We start from the raw sequence: 17,202 nt of genomic DNA on the forward strand, positions 1-17,202 counted from the left end.
CTGAGCAACTTAGATTTGAGACAACAAAATGAATTTGCTTTCTGAGTAAAGTTACCCTATACAAGTTTTTCCATCAGAAACATATCCAACCTTAGAAAAGAAAGCCATGAGCCTACTGATGAATTCCACCAATAAAAGTAGGATTGAAAGTTATATAGATTTGCAGTTTTGAATAGTTAACATTAATAGAGCTCTTCAGAATGTTAAGAGCACTTTAGTTTTGAAGATTGAAATGTTCACAATAATGTGAAGTCCTCTCATAATTTTAAATCACTCTATACTGCAGATCCCCAAATTCTTATTACTGCTAAATTTTAGCTGCTCATTTATTGTAATCAATATGTTGGTTTAGAAGTGTTGCACTGCCTTTTTTACCAAGGCTCAAAAACTCAGTCTAAATATACAGTGAAATAGGTTGGGCCTTATGAATGATGCCCTTAAAAATGCAAAAAGACCAACAAACCAACCTTGATAAAAACTTACTTTATCAGCTCACATGAAAAAAACAGAAAGATTGTTTTGTGCAATTTTTTAACGTTTTTGTTTTTAATATGGAAATTAAACAAACCAGAACACAGTTGACTGTTGGTAACATTCTCCTTTCACTTGTTAATACAAATATCTTTGGAAGCAATCTACTGTCAAGCAGCTAATTACTTCTTTCTCAGTGGAAGCAATGTGAGAACTGACATTGAGCTATATACACGAGTATGTGAAAAAGCACAGTTTGCCATGTAAAAAACTGCTAGAAACATGTTCCTTTTCTCTGTACGTAATTACCAGATCAAAGAATCATTGAAGTTGGAAGGGACCTTTAGAGATCAGCTAGTCAGATCTCCTTGTTTAAGCAGGACCAGCTACAACAGATTGCCCAGGACCATACCCAGTCAGGTTTTGAGTATCTCCAAGAATGAAGACTCTACAGCCTCTCTGGTAAACCTGTTCCAACGCTTGACCACATTCACAGTAAAAAAATTTTATTTGTTTGGGTTTTTTAATCTTTTTTAGTTGGTACCCCTTGACTCTTTTCCTGTCAGTGGGCATTACTGAGAAGGGTCTGTCTGTATTTTAATTCCCTTTCAGCAGGCGTTTATACATATTGGCAAGGCGCTCCCCAAGCCTTCTGTTTTTCACGCTGAATAGTCCCAGCTCTCTGAAGGACTGCTCATATGAAAGAAGTTCTAGCCCCTTCATTGCTTTCATTGTTCTTCACTCAGCTCAAGTTAGTAATTCTGTACCTCTCTTGTCCTGGAATACTCATTATTGAACACAGCACTCACCAGTCTGCTGTGCCTCACCAGTGCTGACCACCTCTCTTGACCTACTGGCCATGCTCTTCTTAATGCAGCCTAGGATGCTTTTGGCCTTGTTAGCTTCAAGAGAGCATTGCTGGCTTTTGTCCAACTTGATGTCCACTGACAGATCCATTTCTGACAAGCTGCTTTCTGGGTACTCATTCCCCATCATTCATGAGTGCCTGGGGTTGTTCCTCCCCAGGTTCAAGATTTTGCACCTCCTTTGAACTTTATGAAGTTCCCGTCTAATCAATTCTCCAGACTGTCGTTATTTTCCAAATGGAAGCACTTCTGTCTCATGCACCAAACACTCCTCCCAGTTATGTATCACGTGTGAACTACTGAGGATTTAATTTGCCCCATCCTGCAGGTCATTAACAAAGAAGTTAAATAGAATTGGCCTCAGCATCACTGCTTGGATACATCACCAGTGACTTGCCTCCAGCTGGACTTTGTGCCACTGTGCCAGTCCATTGTGCCCAGCTGCTCAGCCAGTTTCAGGCCACCTACTCTCTGCTCCTCTGACCCATACATCAATGTTTTATCTACGAGGAACTTATAGGAGACAGTGTCAAAAAACTTACCAAAGTCTAGGTAGACCATATCCACTTCCCTCATCTAACAGGCTCAGAGTGTGGTAACCTGTGGAACAAAGTCTAATAAGAGGTCAGGAACTACCAGTGTACCCCGGGGGGGTCAACAGTGGGTCCAGTTCTGTTTAACATCTTAAAACTCCGGATGATGAGGCAGAGTTTGTAGATGACACAAAACTGAAAGAAATGACTGATATGCCAGAATGGTCAAGCTGCAACCCAGAGGGACCTCAAAAGATGAAGAAACTGTCTGACAGGCACTTCATAAAATTCAGCAAGAGGAAGTGTAAACTCCTGCATTTGGGGAGAAAAAACCAAGCATCCATACATGCTAGTGGATGACTAGCTGGAAAGCAGCTTGTCAGAAAACTACCTGTAGGTCCTTATGGACACCAAGCTGAACATGAGCCACCTTAATGGAAAGACAGCTAATGGTACATTAGGATTCATTAAGGAAAATATTGCCAGCGCGTTAAGAAATGTCATCCCTCCCTTCTACTCAGCACTGGTGAGGCATCATCTGGAGTCCTGTATGCAGTTCTAGGCTCCTCAGTGCAAGAGAGACATGGGGATACTGGAATGAGTCCAGTGAAGGGCTATGAAGAGTGCATCTGTCCTATGAGGTAAGGCTGAAAGGGCTGGGACTGGTTAGCCTTGAGAAGAGGAGGCTGGGGGGCAACCTTATAAACGTGCTTAAGTGCCTGAAGGAATGGTGCATAGAGGATGGAGCCGGTGCCCTGTGGCAGGACAAGACATAATGGGAACAATATGATATACAGGAGGTGTCATATGAACATCAGGAAACATTTGTTACTGAGAGGTGACTGAGCACTGGGCTTTCTCCAAAGAGGTTGTGGAGTTCCCATCCTTGGGGATATTCTAAAGCTATCTGCACATGGTTGTGGTCAACTGGCTTTAGATGGCCCTGCTTGAGGAGGGATTGGGCCAGATGACTTCCAGAGGTCCTTTCAGAACTCAACAGTTCTGTGATTCTTCCATTTGCATGTATCACGTTTCACAGGGCACCTTTCATAGGTATCTTCTTAATCACCTGTGTCAGGAAGCTGTCAGTGCTTTCCAGAAATCTCCTAGATAATTTCTGTCTTGCTGTGTTGTCCTTCCAGGTTAAAGTGTGGCTAAAGTTCCTCATGAGGACCAGGGTCTGTGAATTTGAGGGTTCTTCCAGTTGTTTGAGGTAGGCCTCATATACTTCTTGCTCCTGAGAAGGAAGTCCATAGCACACACCCTCTAATACAGCAGCCATATTGCTCTGCTCACTGATCTTGACCTATAATTTCTCCACTGACTCCTGACCCATCCCAAAGCAGAGCCCCACATAATCCTCCTGCTCTCTCACAAAAAGTGTAACATGCTCCACCCTGTCCTTTTCCCAGCTGATCCTTCAACTGTGTGAGCTATCCCATCATGTTTCTGTGATCCCAGTGAGGTTATAGGCTCATAACTGCACACAGACTTCTCATTCTTCCTCCTTTTTGCCTAGGAATGTATACCTGGGTAACACTTCGCATAATGATAACACTGAAACTTGGGCTTAGCATTAATCCTTCAGTATGTATGCCTCAGACACCACTTTTTTTTAGAAGATTTCATCTTCAAACATTGTCTCTCACACATGGTATTTGGGTAGGGGCTCCTAGTGAGGAGGTAAAGAGGTAATGATGTAAAGAATAGCTGCAATATCGTTCTTGAATCTAAGAAGAGGGTGATGTCTTTCAAAAGTTTGTCAATATAAAATCTAACTAATAGTAATGGCTGACACTTTGCAGTAACTTAAAGAGTTGTTGGTCAATTTCAAACTGACCAACCAGTTTAAAATGCCATTATGACACAGGTACTGTAAAGCGAGTCTCACTATTTCTGTAAAAGAATGCAAGGGAGACCCAGGTAATCACTTGCCAAATTTTGACAGTCATTTGTCAATGGAAATTTCCTTCCATAGCATTTAAGCTGTAAGACGAAGCAATATGTGCCACATACCAGAAGCTATTATGACAGACTTTAGACATCCCAAAACCCAAATCTTGGTGTAGCATGCAAGGATGGGCCCATAGAGATGACAAACTGTTGTAGAAACTGAGGTCTGAAGGAAGGTGTTAAACTTATATGCCAGACATTCAGCTGTGGCCTGGATGGCTGTACCTGTGCGCATTCTCTTGAGTTATCAGAAAGTAAATGGAGCTCTGAAAAGCACATTTGACTTGGTCCGTGATAATGATCACTTACATCACTGACTGTAAGCATTGTCTGTTTCACCCTTTGAAATATAAAACTGACCTTATATTTGGAGCTGCCTTACATTCATGCCAGTGCAGTGTCTTCATATAATCTGCCTTTGTTGTAATCAACAGCAGTGAACTAATCTCTTTAAACTAATCTGAAGGCAGGTTTTTGTCTCTGGATTTAGAGTGGTAAATAAAGGAAACCATGATTGAATGGGTAAAGGAATAAACAGTAAATAAGGATAAGAAACAGCTACAAAGAAGGTGGTTTGTTGTTTTTTTTTCCCTATTTTCTGATATGTTAAAAGATGAAACTCTGAATGAGCAGCATCATTCATTTTTAGTTTTATCCTAGAAAGAGTTGACCCTGAGGATCTGCATTTGCATGTGATATAGCAAGAGAAAACTGGGTCCTTCTGGTGACATTCACTCTTGGGAAGATACTTTTGATGGTGTGCCTGCCGAAAGGGATGACAAGTGCAGCTGTATTAATGCAGTCTCCCACTTTCCTTCACTCTTGGGCCTTTGGTGATCTCACATGGACTCATTTAAGGCTTCGTTTGAGGGATGAGGTGTCATATGAGTGATATGATTGTGTGGTACTGAACCACAACTGGAAAACTGACTGGATGTACATCATATTCGTGAAGACGTCTGTCTGTTTACAAGATTAATATTTTCTTTTTTTTCTGGGGAATTATACTCCTGTGTTTTCTTTGTGCGGTTAATAACAAAGGTCAACATAATGCCACATGTCATAACCAAGGTATTTGAAACAGGAAACAAGAAATGTGCCATCAGTAAGATTCAGCCAATTCAGGATTGCAGGGCATGCAGTGCTCAATACGCAAGATTTAAGCACTCTAAATTGTCTATGCTTCCCTTTAGGCACTTTGGCAGAGTAGATATCCATCCACTTGAGTTTGGATTGCAGGTTTTCATGGAGCTTTTGACAGATCTAGGCACTCCTTCCCAGAACAGGTATTGCTCAGCATCAGTGGGTAGCTACATTCATACTCCCCACCTAAACCTTAAGATACAATACAGCTTTCACACATGCTGAAAAAGCTGAAAAACACGATATATAATTTATGCCAGCTCTAAAAGGTTTAACAGTTTTGGAATGTAGTAGGCAGATCTTAATTAAAATTTAGATGCTGAGTTTAGATACTAACCAGGACAAACTGAGACAGATTTGACCTTCTCTTCATATGCACTATAAGGACATACTTATTAGTTTATATATGGCAGAAATGGAAAATGAAAAGCTTACTTCTGTGTCTGTATTATTTATTCAGTACCTTCATTTACTTTACAGAATCTGACTGTATCTTTATGCCCGTGACTGTGTAGTTTTTTACGTGTTAATAACTCTTCAATAAATCTCAATTTTATAATTTTTACAGCATTATAAAACAGAACAGAGAAAGTTTTAATGGAGAGTAGGTTCACAAGCATTACCAATGCATGTTCTTCCATCTTCTGCCAGCTTGTAAGGATCAGTATGGAGACACTTATAGCTGCCTTTAGTGTTAATGCATTTAGCAGAAGGAGAGCATGGTGGATTAATTTTATTTTCACATTCATTGATGTCTGCAAAATGAATACACAGGAATCAATAGTCATTACAAATTACAGAGAGGGATTACCACCTTATCATACACACCTTGTACTGAAATGAAATATATTGTAGGCTTTCAATGACACAGAGATACCGACAAAAAGAATCTCATTGTTACTGTTCAAAGGAAAAAGTGAGGGGTTGTTTGAGGGGCATAGGGCTTGTTTGGGGGTTTATTTGTGAGGGGTTTTCTTTTTTGTTTGTTTGTTTGTTTATTTGGTTGGCTGGTTCAGGGTTTTTGGTTTTGCTTTATTTATTTTTAAGCTGAAAAATATGAAAAAGGAAGATGCTGTTTTTGTAATTCACCAAAAGCTACAAAGAGCACTTAGTGGAGTTTTCAAAAATGCAGACTGTAAGCTTGAGAACACTTCTTTCATGTGTTTATATCCTAACACTTTGAGTTCCTCTATAAGCTTTCCCCATACTGTGCTCTACTTCTGGGCATGATTCTGAGGACCAAGGATTCAGATTAGCTTTGGTTACAAAATTTATAACAGTAATCTGTGATATCACTGCAAAGACAGTTGTTTCTAGATGCTATATAAGAAGTTCTGTGAAATGACAATATCCTGACAGAATGTTGAGCAGAGGAACATTTATCCATTGGAAAATGTACATAAACATATTGTTCCTCAGGCCATTCAAAACCTTTCATTCTCACGTTCTGATTATGCGATGAAATGGGAGACAGTGTGGAGTGCAGGAGTGAAAGTATTCAGTGAAGGAAAGAACTGAGTCTTTTCCATATTTCTGCATCTTTCTTCTCTCTGTGTAATACTGCTTTGCAGGACTGGATTCAGTTGCCTAGAGATAAGCACCCAGTGCTGTTTTAGATATTTTCCCATTGGTTGTATACAATATTTTCCAGCTTGTTTAATGTCTCTGACCCATGTTTCTGGAAGCACTGCAAGCCCATTTGTGGGCAACAAGCTGAGCTTTCACTGTCCACTGGTTTTGGTTATAGCCCTTTCTTTTCCTTCCCTACTACAATGTTTGATCTGTTACTTCAGGCAAAGTAGCTCTTTTTGATCAGTATCAGAAACAGACCCTGTAGGAACGATTTTCTGACTTAGTTTAGTGTTGTCACACAGACCACTTAGGGAATTCTGTCACTGCTGATGCTCTCTTAAATTTTAATACAAAGCAGCATCTGTGTCCAAAGCTAGCCATCAGCTAGACAGTCAAAAGATTAAACATTTAAGGAATAATCTTAAACTTCAGAATGCTTAAGAAAAACTAATAACACATCTCTGAAGCAGGAAAACAAGTTGTTGTTCTGAATGAAGATTCCTGAATAAGTATTACTCCCTTCAAGAGTATATTTTGGGTTAGTTCTCATTGGCTTCATTATCATCTTGGAAGGACAACCTGCGCAGGCTCTGCCTGCACTGTAATTCAAATATGCTATTTCAGCTTTTGTAGAACCATAGTCGTGCGGTTAACTAGCTAACATTTTTTCTATCATTAAATAGTGCATGTCAGACCTTATCAGCCTGCCCTATGACTCAAAGAGAGCAGTGCTTCATTAAAGCAAAATAAACAGAGCTATCTATCAGGAGTAAGATAACAATATAAACAAAGTAACATAGTCTAGCTCTGAATGACTTCTTGAATCAATAGAAAGTATTTCTGTCAAAGCCAAAGTTAGTAAGCAGAAATTAACAGCTCTCAGATTCCTATGCTTTTGCCAGCAGGCCTCTCTGTCTTTTCCAGAGCAGCATATAATTTTGACGCCATCTGCAAAAATGCCAAGGTCTATTCTTATTATTATATTGCTTGATTTATTCCTAATTTGTTGAACATTTAAAAGAATGGGAACACATTGCACAGACATGCACGGAACAAAGAGCCTTCTGCTGTAAAACTCAAGTAGCATCTGCATAAGTGGGTTTTGATGGCTTTTTTTTTAATAAAGGCATTGTTTATTTAATATATGCAGCAGCTTGTTTTCCTATAGCAGATATACAGTCTTTTGTTTACATTACTGAACATACTAAAAGAAACTAGGACAAGGAATGATTCGTTCATATAACTTATTTATTCAGTTTTCTGCCAGGGCATTAATCTATTGAAAAGATTTAATTATAATTCATTTAACAGCTTTATTTCTTTATATGGTATTTATGTGGGTGGAATTCAGTAGATAAATAGGATTTGGATATAGGAAAGAGCTGCAAATTTCATTTGATTTTTTCCATACCAGGTATACAATTAGAATGAATAGCTTTCTATTCTGCTGTCACAGAAATACTGATAAGCAGACTATTGCGGATCAGCTGCAGCACTTGCATTCAAATTAATTTACTGCCATCCATAATATATTCCTAAATATGGCCTTTACAGGTTTCATGTTTCCTCATGTTTCCTCATAAAGCTGAGCAGTTTGAGTGTGTGTGTGTATATGTATGTATATATATATACACACACACACCATTAAAAGCACACACATTTCAAAATGTGAACAGAAAGAATTCATCCTTCACAGCTGTGAAGAGTGAAGGCCTTGTAACAAAATAGTTGCAATATTCTTTTTCTTCCTATAATTTTTTATTCAACAGTAAAAATAAGGCAAAAATAAAAAAGAAAAGAATAATTAAAATAACAGCAAAACATTTGCTCAAAAATGTGCATGAAAGTTGAAAGACAATATATTTTTACTGATTTTCACCTGGTCTGTCCAGGATGACCACTGTTTGTCTTGCTTTTATATTGCATGTTGGTGGAAGCAATATCTAATTCTGATTTACTACCTTTTTTTCCAACTGGTTGTTAATAGACTAAATTTTTCTTGATCAGGTAATTTTTAGTGACATTTTCCTATCATTTTGATTGCTGAATCAGGATGGGTAGAGACTGAGATAGGAATTCTGGAGCAAGGAGGGCTTCAGATTATCATGTTATTGTACCTATAAAACCTGAAAGTTGGCTGCAAGAGGGAGGGAGTTGACTACAAGGAGGGAGTTCACTTCTGATGAGCTGTGCTGGACTTTAGCATTTAGAAAATTCGAAACCACCACCAACAAAAAAATAAATAAAATATACCTATACAAACAGGAGCCTCAAAGTTCCATCCTTTACTTGTGCAGGTTAATTGCTCTTCTCCTTGTAATTGAAATCCATATTGACATGAATAAGTCACTGTAGATTTTCCAGTTTCTGAACAGTATACAAAATCACCATTTTCTACACTCTTTGGTGTTCCACATATTTCCTCTACAAATAAAAAGACTGTATTACAAACTTCAAAATAATTATCACTTTACCCTCACAATGACGGTCGACATTATTCTTCATTACTGCTACAAATTAATTTAAATTAAATTACTCATATGTTTTAAGGTGATCAAGAATGTAATTGCTCATTTCTGGACAATAATTTATACAATGATTATAATTTATAAGGAATACCTCAGGTTTGGCTTATAAGCTTTGTAAAATTAACATTATCTTCTAACAGCATGTTGCGCATATGTTTTCTTTCATGTAAGAACTCAGTTGCCATAACATCTGAGTATTGCACAATCCATTCATGTTATCAGAATGAAGTTGAAAAACACTATATTTGTTACAGAGGAAGCTGAGAAAGGAGGAAACACCTAGATCTCATTTTTAAGTGGTAGAAATACCAAAGATCTGCATCAGACCAGTGATTCAAGACCTGCCAAAATCAAGGTCAGTTGTCTAATTACTCTCCTCTCCCATCAAAAAAGATAGGTAATTACCATTTTACCTTCCTGATAAAATTCTTTCCAAGCTTCTAAATTCATCCCAGGTATATTGGCACAATGCTTAAAATCCTGTGGAAACTTTCCAAGTTGAAAGGCGTCTCCTGGCACTTCAGAAATTCCTGTATTATCACAAATGACGCGGGACAATGAGTGTTTCTTGAGTTCATGTTTTTGAGCTTCTGTGAAAACGTTATCATTTTCCCACCAAAATCTGGAAGAAACATTTTGAAAATATCAAATTCAAAGAGTTGATTATTCTTACTTTCACAATACCCTAAGTAAAAAGCCAAAAAGAAGAATTACAGCAAATGTAGGTGGATAAAATAATAAAAGTAAACAGCACTATCTGCAGACTTAAATTTCCAGCTTGAAAGACACGAAAAGGCTAGTATAAGTCTGACCAATTCAGATGATGTGTAAAAGAAGTCAGCTGGTTAAAACTATTAATCAGTCACATTTGCAAAATTGTTTTTCATTGATGGTACAGGGCCACAAAAGTTACAATCCTGAAGGAAAAACTTGGAAATGGATGCTTTATCTTATGCACTCCAGCATTCACTGTGCAATGATAAGTTGTTTTAAGCATAAATTACAGGAGAATTACAGGAGCAGCTATAATAGATTTCCCTATACCACAGTTTTTGAATTCTGCTTGGATTACTGAATGTTTCCTATGAAAACAGGAATTGCTGAATACTCCTCTGTTTAATATGGAGTTCTTAATTGCTAAAAAAGCTTCAGATATGCAGATTAATTATAGCAGAAAATTGTAAGACAGTAATTGTGCTTTTGATCATACAAAAAAGTAAGCTAGGAGGACTGGCTGGAACAGAAAGGGGCTACTTTTTCCATGTTGTCAGATTGGGAGTGCAGTGCCAGAGCAGAAGAATGAGTTAGTGCTACCAAGGCGTATCTGTTATATTACATATAATATTTGTGTGTGCACACACAAATGCATATGTGTTTAAAAATAAAAGCAACAGGAAAGAAAACACTGGGAGAAAAAAGAGAAGATAAACTTTATCATGACATGTAACGAATGGCAAAATAGTATTTCTGGAGAATCTGATAGCATATATGCATTAGTACATTAAACAGCGTTAAGCACTGCTAAAATGCTAAGATAGTTCCCTGTGGTACTCAGGCCAATTAGGATCTTCCCAAATTCTAGGCAGGATTTGTGGTAACATGTCATAGGACTATTAGCAGTAGAGTCTAGATGTGTTCACATTGTACAAATTGACTGAATATTTAACACAAGATTTTGTGTTTAATTTTTTCTGATCAGAAGCAAACAGCACTTTTGACTGTGGACTCTGTGTAAACTTGGCATGTGTGAAGTGTGTTAGGTTTTTTATGAGACACCTGATATGGTTCTAAGCAAATGGAAAGTCTGATAGTCGTGCTTGTGTTCTGGGCAACATGAGGGCTTCTGGTGTGCCCTGGAGGGGCTTTTCAGGTCAAAATGGATCCTACTGCCAAGAGGAGTGTATCAGTTAACTAAGGCAAGTGGATGGAGAATTTTGAAAAACGGTAGGCAAATAGTTACCTACAGCAGGACAATCTGGGGAGAAACCTGTCCCATTTTGCCTATAGTGGAGGGAGAGGAAATCTAAAGAACCAGGGATGGAGTGAATGTCCCACACCTCGGCAGGACTTTGACAAGAAATGCAGGAGAGATGGAAGGGCTGAAGAGAGGTAAAAAAGAAAGATGTCTTCCTGCTATACCTCACTTGCACATGGTGTCCAGACTTCTCAGAACATCCTGGAACCTCACTGACTGTTCCCAGACCCTTTCCCATAACCAAAGCTATTAAAAACTTGGCTCCACTCATCTCTCTTATGCCTGTCATTTCCATGTGCATTAAAACCTATTCTACTTTCATCACAAAATTCAGTTTTATATACACTGCTGAGAAGTCTTGAGCAGAAAATTATTTTTAATCTACCCATCGGATAGGTCTTTACTCTAGCAAAGGTTGTTCTGATTGATCTGTATCAGGTGAATTTTACAGTGTTAAAGTAAAAAAATGAAAGAGAAAAAAAGAAGAGGATCAAGCTTCCCTATTCTGGAGTGACAAAGTCAGTTCCAGAATTTTTGCCCAGCTATTGCAAATCCTGAGGTCACACAATGATTCAGAGTGGAAAGAGATAGAAAAAGAAAATCAAGACTGATGGAACAGAAACAATTTGTTCCAGGTGATTTGGTTGAGGTTAAGACAGTGCCTAAGCTTAGTACATTGGAAAAATAAATCCCTTCATGTTCTGTCAGGTTACTGACAAAAGATTTTAAGTCTATCAGAATGGAGTTCAGTCAGTCAAAAATCCACTTAGTCCTGGTTTCTAGACTTAAACAAGTACATTAGAAGACATGTTTTGAAATCCATACTTACTGACATGTCAATTAACGTACCTAGTAAGCATGTAGATTTACTGGTGCAGATGCAGATAATACTGTATCAGACAAGGCACTGCAATGAATGCCAGACTTTTCCATTCTTGAACCTACTGTGTGACAGCTATAACATGTTGTTCCACACTTCTAACTTCTCTTGGCTCCTTTAGTATTAATAACAGAATACCACTTTACATTTAAATTAGCTGACACAAACTTTATGACAGAAACTTGGGGAATTATTTTATTACTAGACTTCTCTTTTTCTCAGTTTGGAGATAATGTATTAAATTATACTTGTTTAATTAATGCTAGTTGTATTATAAGACAATGAATAATAAGTAGTGTCATAAGGCATAGAATTATGGAAGTAAGGCTTGAAAGGACCTTGGTAGATTATTGGTCCCCAGATAGGGTCAAATATGCCAAGTATACAATTCAGAGGGCTTTCAACTGCATTTTTAACACAGCTGAGTGGAATGTTTGTTGTCTATCCAGTTTATGCTAATAAGGTACCACCTTTATGATTAACATCGCTTTTTCCTGTGAGCTAATTAATTAACATTCTTTAAAGTTCAGATTTAAATTCTGCCTCTGATGCTTATTTACGTAATGATTTCTTTCTACAATAGTGACTTATGAGAGGAGCTTAAAGGTGAGCGTGAGGACCAGATGTACTTAAAATACCACTGCTAGCATGGTGTGAGCAGTTTAAAATTAGTCTTCTCCTGAGATTCAAAATTAATGCACACGTACATGCTGGAAATGAAAAAGAGCTGGTTTTATAATAGCTTCAGGAGCAGAAGCAAGATATAAACTGCATCTTGTATCCCTTTGTGACTGAAGCTGCATTTCTCCTTCCTTCCTGGTGTGGAGGGCTGTACTGGCACAGGATCCTGGTGGTGGTAGTGCAGGGTTAGGTGAAAGGACATCCTATGCTGCGTCCAGTGAGGCAATTCTGGGAGAACTCTGCAGTCCTAGTTCATATAAGAATAGGTACATGGTGCTTTTATTATTCCCTCTAGGATGCCTGAATTACAGCTCCTTGCCTATCCTGTCTGACTTTGCTTTGGTTGCCATGGAAAATGTCTAGGTTCTTCTAATTCCTGAGTCCAGTGTAGGCCTCAGGGACTGGATAGTTAATGGCTACACAGTAGTATATCCACCCACACAGAAGTTAGCTGCCCCTGCCACAATTAATTGCTGGTGGCAACTTGCATTTCCACTTGGAGTGCAAAGTTGGACACCTTAGTAGTACAGAAAAAATCTCCACATCATCTGCAGTTGAGACTATACACAGACTGAAGAAGAATAAGCAGAAGTTCACCAAACAAAACTGAAGGAGCTAAGATAAAAATGTGGAAGCTGCAGGAAATATTTTTTTTAAAACATATTTTGTCTTACGCCCTGGGAATGTCCTCAAATATCTGTAAAATCTCCATTGCTTCTGCGTTTTTTACACAAATGCTTCCGCAGCATGAATGAACTCACCGGTCACCATCCCTTAGTGCTTTCATTTGCTTTCCAATTATACACGCAAACAGGGGACCAGTTCTAGCACCTGGAAGAAAGTCTTCTACAAGACCACCAAGCCAAACATCTATATTGCTAGGATTGTGGTACAATTCCATGATTTTTTCAGTGACATTTCGATTGGTTATTACTGTATTCAAGTCAGTGTGAGTTTCCAGTTTTGGTAAACCACAGAATTCTCGCCAGTCATTATAACCTGTAAACATTTTGTGGAAAAAGAAGATTAGAGTTGACTGTTAAGCATGATATATAAAATTAATAAATTTAGAAGCACTGAATTCTGACAACCCTAACCATAGTCACAGGCATTTATGTCTAAAAATAGGACTATTATTATTGGTTAAATTGATCAGGGAAATGATGGCAGGATCTGAAACTAGAGGGTGAATTGCTGCATCATTCTTGTGAAGGTAAACAAAAGCTTAAAACAATTCTCCTATATTTAAATAATGAAAACATGATAATAGATAACAGGAGTATGCACTATGTCTTGAGATTTCCAGAGTAGGAATATAGGAGTTAGATGAGAGTGGGCAGGAAATAACTTGAACAAAGTTAGTAACTAAAGCACTCTACTAAGCCGTATCACATTGCAGGGCACATGTCCAGCTATCTGGAAAATTGATTTCTTTTACTTCCTTTTACATCATTGCAATTAAAGTCCCTGACATTCCAACGAAACTTTAACTTCTGGTCTGGGACATCAAGCCTCCATTTCTACCCTTGGATAGCCAAGAACTTTAAACTCCAAGGCAGAGTCAGACTTCATTTCTACTGTCCAGGCCCAACAACTTTTGTATTCTTAGCTGTGGAGTCATACAGGAGAAATGAAGAGGGTTGTCACCCAGAAAGATAATGCCATTTGGCAATCAGCCAGTCCTATCTTCATTACTAACATGTCGGGCTCAAAGAATAGAAGAGCAGGCTATGTTTGTTTCTTAATCATGCAGAACAGTGACCTGCTCAGGCAGCAGGGCAGGGCACCTTTAAAAATAAAAAGTCCCAGATTGCCATGATGAAGGTTGCTGCTTCTGTTCTCAGAAGCACACAGAGCTGGGAACCTACTGTATGTTTTCAACAGCCGTTGCAATTAAATTAAACTAAATGCCAGCAGTCTTCCTCTAAGCTAGTACACCCATGGCTTGATGAGCTAATGATACTTGACTGTTAGCTCAGTCTCCTCCTGGGCTGACTGGAGTAAATAAATTAGTGAAAAAGTCAGCACAAATATGTAATGTTACTTAAAATGAGGTGTACACCTAACTCAGCCATCTACACCACATGTACACCGCATGTACACCACATACAGTACAGGGAGACATCTCAACACCTCCTATGGTTGGTAGAGCCAATGAGGTTGTGTCTAAGTTGTCCTGTCCCACAGGCTGGGGGCAGTCTACTGATGGCAAGTAGCTCCTGCAGGCAGAAACCCCACTCCTCTGGAGCTGCTTCCAGCAAGAATAAGCCTCAGGTACCTACAGTGAGCACACCTAGGTCCACTCACTAGTAATGTCTGTCCTTCTAGATTCCAGATTTAACAGATTAATTTCAAATGCTGTGGAAAATTTTGTTTTCATAAAAGTTAAGAATATTATCAACTTATATTTAAAAAGAGACTGAAGTTACTTTTCTGATTACCAAAGCTATTATTTAAAACCTTAGGATTACATCCCAAATATAAACAGTTACAATTCTGTTACCAGTTGGAAGAAAATTCAAGAAAAATCAATAGACCTGGGAGTCCATGATCACGGCCACGCTGTAAATTTAATGATGATAAATCGAGTGAACCATTGTTGGACAACACAAACAGTTTTTCTGTTAACTCCTCATTCAACAGTTGATCTTGCACCTGCAGTTTTGCTGAATGTGCTAGAAGACCCCTTAGTAAAGGATCCAAGCCTCCTTTAAACACAAAAGTAATATAACATTACATCATATATATAAACCATTATAACTTTCTTAACACACGTGAATGCATATATGTCTCCATGGTTTTTAAACATTGGTCACACAGCTTTTACATTCAAACACATGAAAAATCTCTTTCAGGTTGAAATAGAAGTAATGGTGATATGAAAAGGCTCCATTTTCTTCTTCATGTGTAAGAAAATTTGCAATCTGATAATAAAATAATCCACAAAAAAAAAAAAAATATCTTCATCATCAATCACCAGTATATTGTCATTCTGCCAGACTGGTTTAATCTGGAGAGTAACTGTCGTCTGATTCAGACAACTATTTAACTCAGAATAATCATTCCAGTTCATGTTAGTAATCTGGAAGCCATTCAACAATTTAAATAAATGATGCAATTAAATAAATGTCCTTATTCTTAATTCAAGATAAGTAACTTTAAAAAAAATTACAATATTCTGGAAAAAAAAAGCCACAGACATTTTAAATAAAACCATACCTTCTTTAATGAGCCTCCAAGGACTAAAGAAAACTTCATGCAAATGAAGATTTGGGAATTCTGGATCATCTAAATACTGTGCATTCAATCGCCTTACTATTGGTTGGATCGTTGCATGACCAAAACGAAAGGCAGCTGTTGAAAATACATTGGAAACTGTAGGATTCAATGTGGGATCATAACCTGTATAAGGGCCAATATACATATTAAAAGCATCTGGACCAATGATTTTGGGAATGTAATCTCTTAAAGTAATAATCTGAAAGAAAAGAAAAAAGAAACATATATCATACAGTGGCTTTATAGATGAATAGCAATGATGAATGCCTTTTTCTTCACTCATCTATGCACAAGCATTTGGCATGACTAAGAGCAGTATGAACTGGCAAAAAATGTCAGTCTTATTTTTGTAATAAGGAGACAAATGACAAAAGAATCAGTGGCACAGCTCAGTATAGTGCAGCAATCAGGCCTCTGTTAGCTCTTAGCATAAACGGTAGACCAAGTGTTGCTACTTAGAATACATGAGGGTAATCCAGCTCACAGGAAGTGTGCCGAGATTTAAAGCTTTGATTGTATAAATTGTAATGCCCTTTAAAATGGCAAAGAAATCATGAATTACTATAAAGTCTTTAAAAAATGATTGTAGATATGAAGAAATTTGATTTTAAGACATATATTTCTGACTCAGATCCTTTTTGCTAAGTATTTGAAATGATCAAGCTTTAAAATTATGGTGCCCAGAATCCCTTGATGGACCTCTTATGCTAAACTCAAGCCAATTTATAGATTCCTAAAAAAAAACACTTCAAAAATGAAAATGCTGATAAACACCTTCTGTCAAACGATTTTGTAAGGTAACAGTATTACAGTTGCATGAAAAAAATCATGTGAGTAATCATGACAAAACTCAATAAATTCATGGCTGAACTCAATGAAGTGTAATAGGATGAATACAAAGCATATTGAACTCAATAAAATACCTTATAGATTCTACATAGTATGCAATAAAATGTGCAGACAAATGTGTTTTGAGCTTGATATGGTGCATATTGAAAAACCAGTTGGCATAAAATGATGTTATGAAAAACTTGTATCTTTATTTTTAGGCACGGCAAAGAGACAAGCAAACCTCTCAAGAATTTGCTCACTTTTTTTAGAAGGCAGAGGTAAAAGCCTCTATGTTTTCAGGTCAGGCCATGGAGTGAAAAAAACATTAGAAGACAATAGGTTAGAATTCTTTTTACGGCTTCTTTAATACAGCATATGAAGAAAATAATTGCTAGAAATTTAAACTGACACTATCATTTGAGAAGTTAATGTCTTTTCTATATTCACAAAGGTTTTGCAAGATGAGAGTTCTTTCTAGTTTTAGATTCAG

The 17,202-nt window shown here is 37.6% G+C and overlaps 1 protein-coding gene across 1 annotated transcript in view; it reads right to left on the minus strand.

The window, feature by feature from the left end:
* Positions 1-5,115: 5,115 nt before the first annotated feature.
* Positions 5,116-17,202, minus strand: part of TPO (thyroid peroxidase) — a 38,675-nt gene continuing 26,588 nt past the window's right edge. The window contains exons 8-13 of the mRNA XM_062634608.1: positions 15,822-16,080; positions 15,140-15,310; positions 13,364-13,601; positions 9,480-9,688; positions 8,792-8,962; positions 5,116-5,721 (exon numbers count right to left, since the gene is read on the minus strand). Coding sequence (XP_062490592.1) covers positions 5,561-5,721; positions 8,792-8,962; positions 9,480-9,688; positions 13,364-13,601; positions 15,140-15,310; positions 15,822-16,080 — 1,209 coding nt within the window. The 3' untranslated portion in view covers positions 5,116-5,560. The remainder of the gene's footprint in view (positions 5,722-8,791; positions 8,963-9,479; positions 9,689-13,363; positions 13,602-15,139; positions 15,311-15,821; positions 16,081-17,202) is intronic.

The sequence above is a fragment of the Pezoporus occidentalis genome, unplaced genomic scaffold (assembly GCF_034315485.1).
Source record: "Pezoporus occidentalis ecotype Australia unplaced genomic scaffold, CSIRO_AGI_Poc_V1 ctg43, whole genome shotgun sequence".
In the NCBI taxonomy this organism is placed as follows: Eukaryota; Metazoa; Chordata; class Aves; order Psittaciformes; family Psittacidae; genus Pezoporus; species Pezoporus occidentalis.